The 11746-nt window shown below is 44.6% G+C and overlaps 1 protein-coding gene across 1 annotated transcript; it reads left to right on the forward strand.

Moving 5' to 3' along the window:
• Window positions 1–5216: 5216 nt before the first annotated feature.
• Window positions 5217–6560, forward strand: ADRA2C (adrenoceptor alpha 2C). Its single transcript, XM_042812500.1, has one exon. It carries the CDS (start codon window positions 5217–5219, stop codon window positions 6558–6560), a length of 1344 nt encoding a protein of 447 aa, XP_042668434.1.
• Window positions 6561–11746: the final 5186 nt, after the last annotated feature.

Below are 11746 nucleotides of genomic sequence, written 5' to 3' on the forward strand. Positions count from 1 at the left end.
TTATCCTGAGCGAACAGCACAGCTTTCAGCACAGGTGTCTAAGATGGCTATTTAAAGAAGTGACTTAAAAAAATAAGGAATGAAGCCTAAAAATGAGATCACATAACAGAAACAGTACAAATAGAAAATAATAGTGGATTTAGATCTATTTTTTCCATTATTTTGCAGTAACAGGGAGAATCTAACTTATTTCTGCAGTTATCCCAGCTTTGGTCCCAAAGGACTGAATTAATGCCACTCTATTTCTCCATTACTTTTAGTTCAAATATAATACTGACTTCAGCATGTTGACTTAGTTCCTCATTGAGGGGGAAAAAAAAAAAAAACAAACCAAACCAAAACAAAAAAACCAAATCAATTGGTTTTTTATGTGGTCTCAATCCCCAGAAGAATAGATTTCAAACAGACTAATCAAAGTTAATTCTGGATGAGGAAACCAAAGGAGCATGCTGAACAGTAGATGGATGTGTACAGCACAGTATGTACTAGATTAGTTCAGGAAGACAGGGCTATGTCCAATCCACTGCCTAGAGAAACCTCATCCAGCCTCTAAACAGTCTTTATTTCCTGGGAGCCTATTAACACCTACCAAGCATGAGTTCCAACGCAGGCCAATAGTTAGGAGTTAGTGAGTGTCAGAAAGCCACCGCTGAGAACGAACAAAATACAGTGAGAGGAATTTGAATCAGTCTAAGAGCAGGTTTTTGAAATGACGATGAGTAGCAAGGTGACCACCTACCTTACCAGGTTTCTGTAAGTCTTATAGCCTTATTCTTTGCTTTATCACAAATCACTGATTTCCAAAAGCACAACTATATTTGATTAACCCTCCATAGTTCATCCTGCTCTTACTTTTGTCTCTCAGTAGAACAAGCAGACTTTCACGAGGGCAGGTTTCTCACATCTATCTTTATTCATCTCTGTGTGGTCATAGGCTGCCATTTAGGCACACAAGATCCAACCGGGTCTCACTTACATATATGAAAATCCAAACATTGTCTTCATTGGCTTCAGTAGCATAAAAGCTGAAATGATACATGCGCATCTAGGGCTCACTCTGTCGACATGCACTAGTGACTGAGTCATTTCAGTACTACAGTACAAATACAGTGCGAAAGAAATCACAATTCAAAGACATTTTTGCTGCCCATTTATTTTTAATTTTCCCATATCTTTTACAAGTGCCACTTCCTCATTAGAACTGCCAAATAATTGCTCAGACATCCACTTATCTAATTCCTTACTTTATGAAACTTTTGTATTACTTTGAGCGAAGTTTTATCTCTGTTGAAAAAGCTTTTAAACTGAAGCTCAAATTATTAGCTGAAAGTTTATTTCAAGTTGCAGCTCATACAAATTTAAGACATATTTGCTTGTAAAACTCAGTAGGACAGATAGCTCAGTCTGCCTTCCTAACCACCCCAATAAGGGAATTGAATATCATGGGTTTTACATCTCCTTTTTCTGACAGTTAGCTCTTGAATCCCCAAAATTCATGTGGTTTTGCATTTTCTATTTACTACATTCTGAACAGTGTGATCAAACTTCCCAGCTTCCAGCCTAATGTCTGTCACATTAAAGGTTAGACTTTAAATTCCTGAACCTCTTCCTCTAAGTTCTTAAACAGTGTTATGAAACTTTCAAATATGAAGAGCCAACCACAAATACTAGGAATTTGCTTCAGTAGTTTGCCAGCTGTCATGTTTCTAATGTGCATTTTGCTTCCTGTTTGAACTTTACTAGCTCCAAATTCCCTTCATTTAATCTTCCTGAGGCTTTGCAAACTTTTTTTAAAGAGCTCTCCTTATCAGATTAGTTGTCTACTTAGGAGAACTTACAGGGCATCAGATGCCTACATCATTTTGTTCTATATGTTACGCTGTAATTGTTCAGGTGATTCCAGCTTCTACGTTTCAGTTGTATTAGAGTCCATTAACTAGCACATTTCAGTTTCAACATTACATCTTTTCTCAATTAGACACACTCACACCAAGGTATTCGTTAATTAAACAAACAAAAACTTCAGAGAAAATTGCTTACAAAATAGATTAAATTAGATCATAATCTCCAGAGGGTTTTTCTTTCCTATCTGAGCCAAACATATTCACTTAGAATCCTTCATAATCTGGCCCATGTCCCTAAAATACCCAACAGATAGAAAAGAGGAGCAACTCTGGCTGTACTGAAAAAGTAACTGGAATCAGAATATTCCTTATCACTTCCCAAAGGCAAAGGCTGTTCTATTTCAATGAGTGGACCATTATAATACCAAGTTATGCAGTGAAAGTTATTTTTGGTACATGTTCCTTCACAGTCTAGCTTTGTCATTATAATAATATGATCATGGCAGTAATAACCAGAACATGTCAGTCAGACTGTGACCTTCCCAAGTCCTAGGGACATTGCATTTCTGGATCCAGATGGGGCACAGAAGGGTGACATAAGACAGCTGCTCAGACAAGTGATGTTCACAGGGACAACATCAGACCCCTCCCCTTAGAAATCAGAAGTGTAATGATGAAGAAGTTCAGGCAACTCCAAAATTTGGTACTAGCCATGGAATCAGGCTGTGTTTCTCAGTACCACAGCACCCTTCAAGACCTGTCATTTATTCACCTCTTCTACCAGATCTTTTATGGCATTACAACGGGAAAACATGGCTATCTCATGCAAGCTGGTAATGTTGCCACACAGCATAAAAGGAATATATTATTTTGGACTGAAAGCAACTACTGAAGTAACTGGCTATGAGCGCATTTGCATTCTGTTTCACCTTAAATGAGAACAGCTAATTCTGTGGGTAAGGTTATGCCACTGTTGTTTGTTTTATATAAGCACAGGCACTTAGCACAACACAAAATAATAGTAATTATAAAAATAATAAAGAACAGCTAAGAGACCAGAGCAACAGCCCTTGCTTTGAAGAACATGTGATCCAAAATCTAGGCACCAGGCTAGGCTCACAGAAGAGAGCTACTGTTTATATAGCTATTATCTTTACATTCCTGTTACCTTAACCTGAGTGTTGCAGAAAATCAGAAGGCTGGAAGAGACCCCTGGAGGCCATCTGGTCCAGTCCTGCTTAAGCAGGGCCACCTGGAGGACAGTGCTCAGGACCACACTCAGAAAGATGATTTGATAAGTATGAAATATAAGGAGACCGGTATGAAATATAAGGAGACTATCGTGGGCAGGAATGAGGTTGGGAAAACATATTCTCCAAAACACATCAGAGACTTTTCTCAGGATCATGTAGAGCATATCAGACTAGAGCTATACTGAACTACCTACTCCTACCCTCTGTTAGGTAGGTTGAGCTAAAGAAAAAGGTATTACAGCAGCCCTAACTTTAGTTTTATTGTCATTTCATAGACTGATGGAACAAACAGCTCAGAAGGGATCTCAAAGATCATCTAACTCCAACCCCCTACATAAAGGGGTGGAAAGCACAACGACAGCAGACCAGCAAGATCCCAGGCCACAGCAAGTGAGGATTCGCTCAAACGCAACAGATGTGGGTACAAAAATAAGGGAAAGAAGCTGCTTACCTTTGGAAGGCCTCCAGTAGGCATGGATCTCCAGTGAGATACCTTTCCCTCCACTGCCAAGCCTTAAGTGAAGTCTGGGAAGGACTGGATCCTGGCTCTACCCCTTCCAGTCACTCAGGTGCACTGCATGCAGCTGAGCTCCCCAGGGTTGGTCCTGCCTTCCCACCAGGTGCTCAATCACTGATTCAAGCTGTGACAGCATTTCCACTGCACCTTGCCATGGGTCAGGTTGCCAACTGCAACATCACACAGCAGCTCAGGCTGCACAGGGGCCCCATCCAACCTGGCCTTGAACACCTCAGGGATGAGGTACCCACAACTTCTCTGGCAGCCTGTGCTGGTGCCTCACCATCCTTTCTGTGAAAAACTTCCCCCTGACATCCAATCTCAATCTCCCCATTTTTAGCTTAAATCTGTTCCCAATAAGGTTTCCCTGAAACCTTCTCTTCTCCAAGCTGAACAAGCCCAACTCCCTCAACCATTCTTCATAGCAGAGGTGCTCCATCCCCTCGAGCATCTTCACTGCCTCCTCTGGACCTGTTCCAACAGCTCTGCATCCTCCTTGTGCCGGGGGTCCTGGATGCAGCAGGCCAGATGGAGCCTAATGAAGGCAGAGAAAACTCTGCGCCTGAAAGTCCAAACTATGGGAATACCACTGGAAAATTTCCTCGGTGCTTTCTTTCCCATGCTGTCTAGATCTCTCTGCTTTCACAACCAAGTTGTAACACCTTCCTGCCACCACCCTCCCACGCCCGCACTCTGTGAAGCCCGGCGTTACCCACGGGCTCCTCGTGGATCGCGGCCCATCCCGAGCCACCCGCTCACATTTCACACAGATGTTAAGTTTCTGCCTAACGCCGCGCTCCCTCAAATACGTCGTACGGCCACCGCCTTCGGCGCTCCCTTCAGCGCGGCGCCGCCGGACAACGTCGCCCCCTTGCGGGCGCAGGGCTCGCCGCAGGCAGCAGCCGCGGCGCCGCCGGGAGCCGGACCGGAGCTCTTCGTGGTACCGCCAACTTTTGTCCCTGCGCCGCGGCCGCCTCCGCGAAAAGAAGAAACCCCCGACGGGGTCAGGGCGGCGGGGAGAGGCGAGGAATCGCTCTGCAGCCGCGGCCGCTCAGCGCGGGGCAACGCAACGGGGCTCTCCGTGCTGCTTCCCCCCCGTTAGGGTGTTCCGCCGAGACGGGCGCGGCGGCTTCACCTGGCGGCACTGAGCATGCGCGCGGCGGCGGGGCACGCCACCGATTGGGAGCGCGATGCAAGAGTAGGACGGAGCCGGCGGGCAGCCGCGACTTCGCGCTGCCGCGCCGCTGGAGCGGGGCCGCTGGGCGCCGCCGCTCCCCGTGGGATTTGATGCTGCCGCTTTGGACGCCGCTTCCCGCGAGGATCCAGCACCAGCCGGCGATTCCCCTCGGCTGAGCGGCTGCGCGGAGCTGCCGGGCATGACCGGGCGGGCGGCGGGAGAGAGCCGTGCCCCGCTGTCCCCTCGCCGGGGACCGGGCGGAGGCAGCGCGGCGGTGCTCTGAGGGTCGGGGGGAGGCGCACGGCGCAGCCTTCGGAGCCGTCGGCTGGGGGCGATGAGGGGGGCGGCCGGGCGGCATCGGGGCGGTGGGGCGGGGCGGGGGCTCCGCGGGGCTCTGTAGGACGGCGGCGGCCCGCACACCCGCCATGGATCTGCTGCTGCTGCTGGGGAACACCAGCCTGGGCTCCCCCAACGGGTCCCTGGCGCTGCTGCCCCCCTCGTCGCCGTCCTCCGCCGCCCTCCTGCAGCCTCCTTCCCCCTACTCGCCTGCTGCCGTGGCCAGCCTGGCGGCCCTGGTGGGTTTCATCATCGTCTTCACTATCGTGGGCAACGTGCTGGTGGTGATCGCTGTGCTCACCAGCCGGGCGCTGAGAGCCCCCCAGAACCTCTTCCTGGTGTCGTTGGCCAGCGCAGACATCCTGGTGGCTACTCTGGTCATGCCTTTCTCCTTGGCCAACGAGCTGATGAACTACTGGTACTTTGGCAAAGTGTGGTGCAACATCTACCTGGCACTAGATGTGCTCTTCTGCACCTCCTCCATTGTCCACCTGTGCGCCATCAGCCTTGACAGGTATTGGTCGGTCACGCAGGCGGTGGAGTATAACCTCAAGCGGACACCTCGGCGGATCAAGGCCACCATTGTCACCGTCTGGCTCATTTCTGCTGTCATCTCCTTTCCGCCGTTGATTTCCATGTACCGGGACCCTGAAGGAGATGTCTTTCCCCAGTGCAAGCTCAATGATGAGACATGGTACATTCTTTCTTCTTGCATTGTCTCTTTCTTTGCACCCTGCCTCATCATGGTGTTGGTCTATATCCGTATCTACCGTGTGGCCAAGCTAAGGACCAGGACCCTCTCTGAGAAGCGTACGATGCCAGAGGGGTCCTCCCAGACTGAGAATGGCTTAAGCCGCGCTGCTGGGGGCTGCACGTCCCTGAGGATGCAGTTGGGAGAGAACGGACATTATTCAGTGCACCACTGGCGCAAAGCCTCTGAGCTGGAGGACATTGAGCTGGAGGAGAGCAGCACCTCAGAAAGCAGACGGAGGCGGAGCCGGGAGGAGCATCCTCGCAAAAGCAGCAAGAGCCAGTCCTTCTCCTACTCATATTCCTCCAAGCACTCCAGTAGCCGTCTTTCCCGCTCCAGCAATCGCTCCGTGGAATTCTTCTCATATCGCCGTCGTCGGAAGCGTAGCAGTATCTGCCGTAAGAAGGTCACCCAGGCCCGGGAGAAACGCTTTACCTTTGTGCTGGCCGTGGTCATGGGGGTCTTTGTAGTTTGCTGGTTTCCTTTTTTCTTCAGCTACAGCCTCTATGGCATTTGCCGGGAGGCATGTGAGGTCCCTGAGACTCTCTTCAAGTTCTTCTTCTGGATTGGGTATTGCAATAGCTCCCTCAACCCAGTCATCTACACCATCTTCAACCAGGACTTTCGCAGGTCCTTTAAACACATTCTGTTTAAGAAGAAGAAGAAGAACTTTAGGCATTGAGCTGGAGGGATAAGAGGGGTGAATTTGCCTTGAGCAGAAGTGGAGTTAAAAGGGAAGGAAAAGGCTCTGTGCTGAAAAAGAAGGGAGGGAAGAGAACATGGGGGTTGGGGCATAGAGAGAGGAAAGAGGGCTCGCCCCCCTTGGTCATGCAGAGTGTGGTGGGATGTGGGGATGGTATCAGGGAGGCTGAGCATGTTCACTGCGGTGCAGAATGGCAACATGGTGCTGAAGGAGCTGTTTTGGGGTATGGATGAGTAAACAGGAAAGGGAGGAATTGTCTTTGAACCCTGATGGAGGACACAGGGAGTCCACAGAGGAAATTGGGTAAGACACTGAAATGGAGAGGCCCAGAGCTTATAGAGGCTCTGCATTTTGTGGGAAAACAAACAGAGACAGCAAGAAGAAAAGATTAAGTGGCAGTTGTGGTGGAATAATGGATCTGAGTATTAACAGGGCAGCTATGGCCATGGATGGGCTTGTCCCAGTAAGAAAGTGGCTATTACTGCTTATTTGGGGAAAAGTGCTAGGCACCAGGCACTGGCAGTCTTCTAGATTATGAAAGGATTTAAATGTTTGCCAAAAAAAAAAAACAAACCAAAAACAAACAAAAAAAACCACCCTAGAGAACAATCCAAACTCTTTTCTAAATAAACCTTTGTACTGTTAAAACCTTCTGAATGATGATTTTACACAGGGCTTAAGTCAAGCATGGGGTATTCTTTTTCTTTAGAGGGATTTTTCGCACATAGAGCTGGTTGGGAAGTGTTTTTCCTATCTTCCTGTAAAATTTGTCAGTGGGACAAATCTGGGAGTTTTGCATGTTTTCATGAAATATGATAAAGAGCACATACACACAATGACCTTATTTCCCCCGTTGGAGATCCAGGCAGTAAATTCCTACTCCATCGCTCTCAGATCAGTGGCCTAAAAATCTTGCCATCCTGGAGCAGGTGGCTTGTTTAAGACAAATATTCTGTCTTAAATCAATTTCCATTAAAACAAAATCATTTTGCTGAATCAAACTAAAATTTTTCTGAAGTCAAATTTCTAACTAGCTCAACTTAAATGTACTGTGTGGGGAACTTTCTCCCCATTATTGTAGGTTCCCCCTCAAAAAGCTTATCTCAGGGCTGGATGGATGCTGCTCTTATCCTCAGACAGGCAGTCAGAGGCTCTCTGCTATGCAGATTTTCAAAGAAAGAGCAATCACCACACCACTGAGGTCTTTAAATCCTTCGTATTTACAGATTTAGAGCAAGTAAATCCTTTCTATTTATTTTCTTTAATGAGAAGCATACATTGCAGGTTGTCAGTGGTTTGTGTGAACAAATCTCAAATGAAGGTGCAGCTGTTCCAGACCTTTAATATTAATGCTGCCTTCTTTCCCTTTTCCTGTTTGCATTTCTAGTTCATGATTTCAGAATATTTTGCTGGGGACCAGGGGGGAGAAGGAGTGTTTGGATAGTTATTAAAGTAAGCTGTGTTTCCCATGGATTTATGACATACAAAATGTCATAAACTGTAATGAAGAGAGTTAGAAGCAGGGGCTGGTATCTGTGTATTCCTCACTGAGTGTGTACTGAGTGTAAGACTCAGCTGAACATTTACATCCTTTTTCCAGCTGTGCTGCTGCAAGATGTTATTCTGTTTGCAGGGGTAAATACTGCTCCATTTTGTTATGTGTATCACTCCTTCCATAGGTAGTAGGATTTGGCATCTGCCTCAAATGAACCTTTCCATAATAAACAGCTCTTTGAAAAAATAGAATGAAATATACAGCAGGCTTCTTGAAACAGCTACATTAAATCTATACCTGGAAATCAGTAGATATGCCCTTCTTTACTCTCTCTCTTCTGTGTGAAAGTGTTTTTGCCCTCTCTTCTTTTGAAATCTCTACATCAGAAGAAGAAATGATAGAGCAGTCGGTTTGTTTCATCAGTTTTTCATTCAGTTCACTTAACCCTGGAAAGGCAAGCTGGCGGTGGTTACTATTCTGGTGTTAATTCAAAAAACAATTCAACTTGAGGGCCAACTAAAGTGGGAGGGAGTTCTGCCTAAGTGAGGATTGGAGGATTGCACCAAACGCGTTTAAAGTTTGCTTAATTTCATTAAAGAAGCAACTGAGACATTTTCAATGTCTTAAATCCATAACTTAGTGGGTCCTTTCTTGAAATAAGGCTTGGAGTTGTAAAAAGATTTGAACTTTGTTTAAACATTTGCATTTAAAAAAGGCTTGTTCAGACATTTTCAGGAGCATCCCTATGTAAATTACAACTGTTTTGGTACAAGCGTGTACTTGAAACAGACAAATAGAAGGAAAAATAGCAACAGACCGAGAGGAGGAAACTACAAGCCATTTTCTTTTGTGTAAAATGGGGAATTCTTTTTAAAATGACATCGACAAGAGCTGAGCAAGATCAGATAGTTTCTAGGTAATCATATAGCTAAAAAGTTCAGGTTTGTTTTTTACGAATAAACTATATAATTGCCAGAGCAACCAAAGCAACATATGGTATATAGCTACTACCTCTGAGCTACTGGATAGTTTCATTAGAGATACCCATTCCTACCGAGATAAGGGTCTGGTATTGTCACCTAACATTCATTTTGATTGGATTCCCAGTCTGCAGAAACACAGCAGTTTCACTGTTGCACTGTTTTTTAAGTCAGATTTGTTGTCTATAAGTGCAGTCTTTCCCCTTTGTTTTCATAAAATTCATGGAGTCAAATGAAATTTAACTGACAAGTTTAAAGAGGAGGTGAAATATGTATGGAATGGCTGATGTGCCTTAAAAGTAATTTCTTTGCTATCAAATTATTCTGTTATCGTCGTATAATGCTTCTGTTTTTGTTTTGCATTTCAAAATGCCTAAAAAGGGATTGATGCAGATACTGAACATCTATGTATAGCAGTATATTAAAACCAGGACATTCTCTGTGGTTTTAATTTCTCTGTTACTCACCTGTTTCCATGTCTGGAGGATTTTATTTCTCCTCAGCTAGGTGAAAAGTAATATTCATCAATAAGGATGCGCAGTATACACCCCTTTTAAGTGCATTTCCCTCTAAATTAGTGAATACAGAGGATTCTATAAATATTGTTTTTAATGTAACTACTGAATATGCTTCAAGGAAGTAAAACGGGGCTGATTTATTTTTTTAATTAGTGTTCTGTTATTACTTGTAATAGCTGAAGACTGGAATTTGTAACGTTGTGTGTTGTTAACATTTCATAACAATTTATCAGCTCTGCAGCTTGCACTGTCGTACTTCCACTCTAAGTTGTCTCATGGCACACCGAGGAAAAATGCAGCCAATGAAGCTTTTGCATAAGAAAAAGGGAGAAGATATGTTTCAAATGTATTCATTTGTATCTTTGATTACATCTGATGAGCTGGTGGAAACACTTTTTCTCTACTATTGTGGAAGAAAAAATTGTTACTATAAAGCCATATTGATTTTAACAAGCATCTGATCTTTAACTGTTCATTTGTGTATTTCACCATGAAGAATATTTTCTGTCAGTCTGAAGTGAGAAGCTAATGCTTCATTTTCAGAACCAATTTTCTGAACAGTACCATTATTGGTTTGTTATTGAAATATCAAACAATACAACTTAGCTAGGATGAGAACTCAGAGCTGCTATCATTCAGCTCCTCTGTGGGAGTTTTGTATGAGTAAGACCCACAGGATCAGCCTCTTCAAGACTTGAGGCAGATGGAGGGTATCTTATATACAGGAGATGTGACAGGATCACAGCTTTAAAGCATTGTCTAAAGTAAGAATCAGTTCCTTGTTGTTCTGTGTGATCACTTTATAAAGAAATCCTGTTGCTCCAAGAGCACTGACAATTTCTGGGAAGTAAAACAGGTGAAAGACTGTACCACAACAGCTTTGTGCGCACTGAGCTGCATCATCTTTTGTGAGTAATCCCAGAAAACTTCATTAGAGTTTTCATGAGAATGAGGGAGCTACTCAGTGTGGGCAAGGATGTTGCCTTTTTTCAGTAAATGTGCCCATGGAATGTAAGTAAACATTTGTAAATGCATAGCTAACTGAAAGCAGTCCTCCTGGCTTCACTTTGTTCAAACCTATAGAATGTGTAGTGTGGGTCAGGGTGTTTGTCAAACCCATAGAAGGTGTTAGTCAAGGGATTTTTGACTACATCAGGGCAGCAAAGCTTATTGTATTTTCAGAATAAGTTATATAAAGAATATTGTCTCATTGCATCTGTTTTTCAGAGAAGAAAACTGTTGGTCTCTCCCTCACTCCCTGGAAGTTGATATTGGCTCAAACAGCACCTGAGATACTGAAGAATTTTGTAGGACACGTCAGTAATAGCATACATTTCATGAGAATGCTCTAACTTTAACCTATGACTACAGTCAAGAAGGAAGGAATAGCTACGATTTGTGCAAACTGAAAGCCAGATGCTATTTGTGGCTTTATTTTCATGATCACTCATGAAGTTGGTGAGGAGCAGGCAGCCAGAAGCTTCAGATGAAACACTCTAGACTTAGAGGGAACACAGTGTGTGAAGAAATGAATACCCAGAGCACCAGATGAATTAATATTTACCCTCTTTGCACCTTAGACAAGAACATTGGAGGTTTATTCCTTGCATGTTACCCAATGTTAAATTGCCTTCCAGATCTATGGATCAAGCAGATTGTACAGAAGATGCTGTGGGAGGAGGTAGGGTTAGGGAATTGCTCGCATCAGTGTTCAACACCTAGCATAAGTTAGTCCTTTGTCCTTGCAACTGAACCAAAATACAACTTGTCACTTTGACTCCTAAGGCCATGTAGCATCAATAATTCTACACTGAATTCAGTTTACTTTTCACAGAAAACACTGTTTTTTACAATCTACCCTACGCATCTCTGCTCTGAGGCCACTTAAAGCATGGAAGGAAGGGACAGTGAGCATTTTGAAGAGTTGTGAGTGTGTTGTGAAATTTCCCTGGGTCATATTCTGATAATTGAGCTGGCTTAAATTCTGTGCCTTCCCTATCACTTTGAAGTCCTAGGGAAGGCCAATAGAGCTACATGACATGGAAGTTGTGGACATACTGCTTCTCAGGGAAGCAGGAGTCAGGTCTCTCAGGGAATATACCAGTGGCCCAGTGATAACTCTGTTACTGTTTTTAACAGGAAAGGCTTGGGTATCTTGAACTCATGGTGACT

Source organism: Centrocercus urophasianus, unplaced genomic scaffold, assembly GCF_019232065.1.
Source record: "Centrocercus urophasianus isolate 14NV4802_14NV808 unplaced genomic scaffold, USGS_Curo_1.0 seq_13, whole genome shotgun sequence".
Classification (NCBI taxonomy): domain Eukaryota; kingdom Metazoa; phylum Chordata; class Aves; order Galliformes; family Phasianidae; genus Centrocercus; species Centrocercus urophasianus.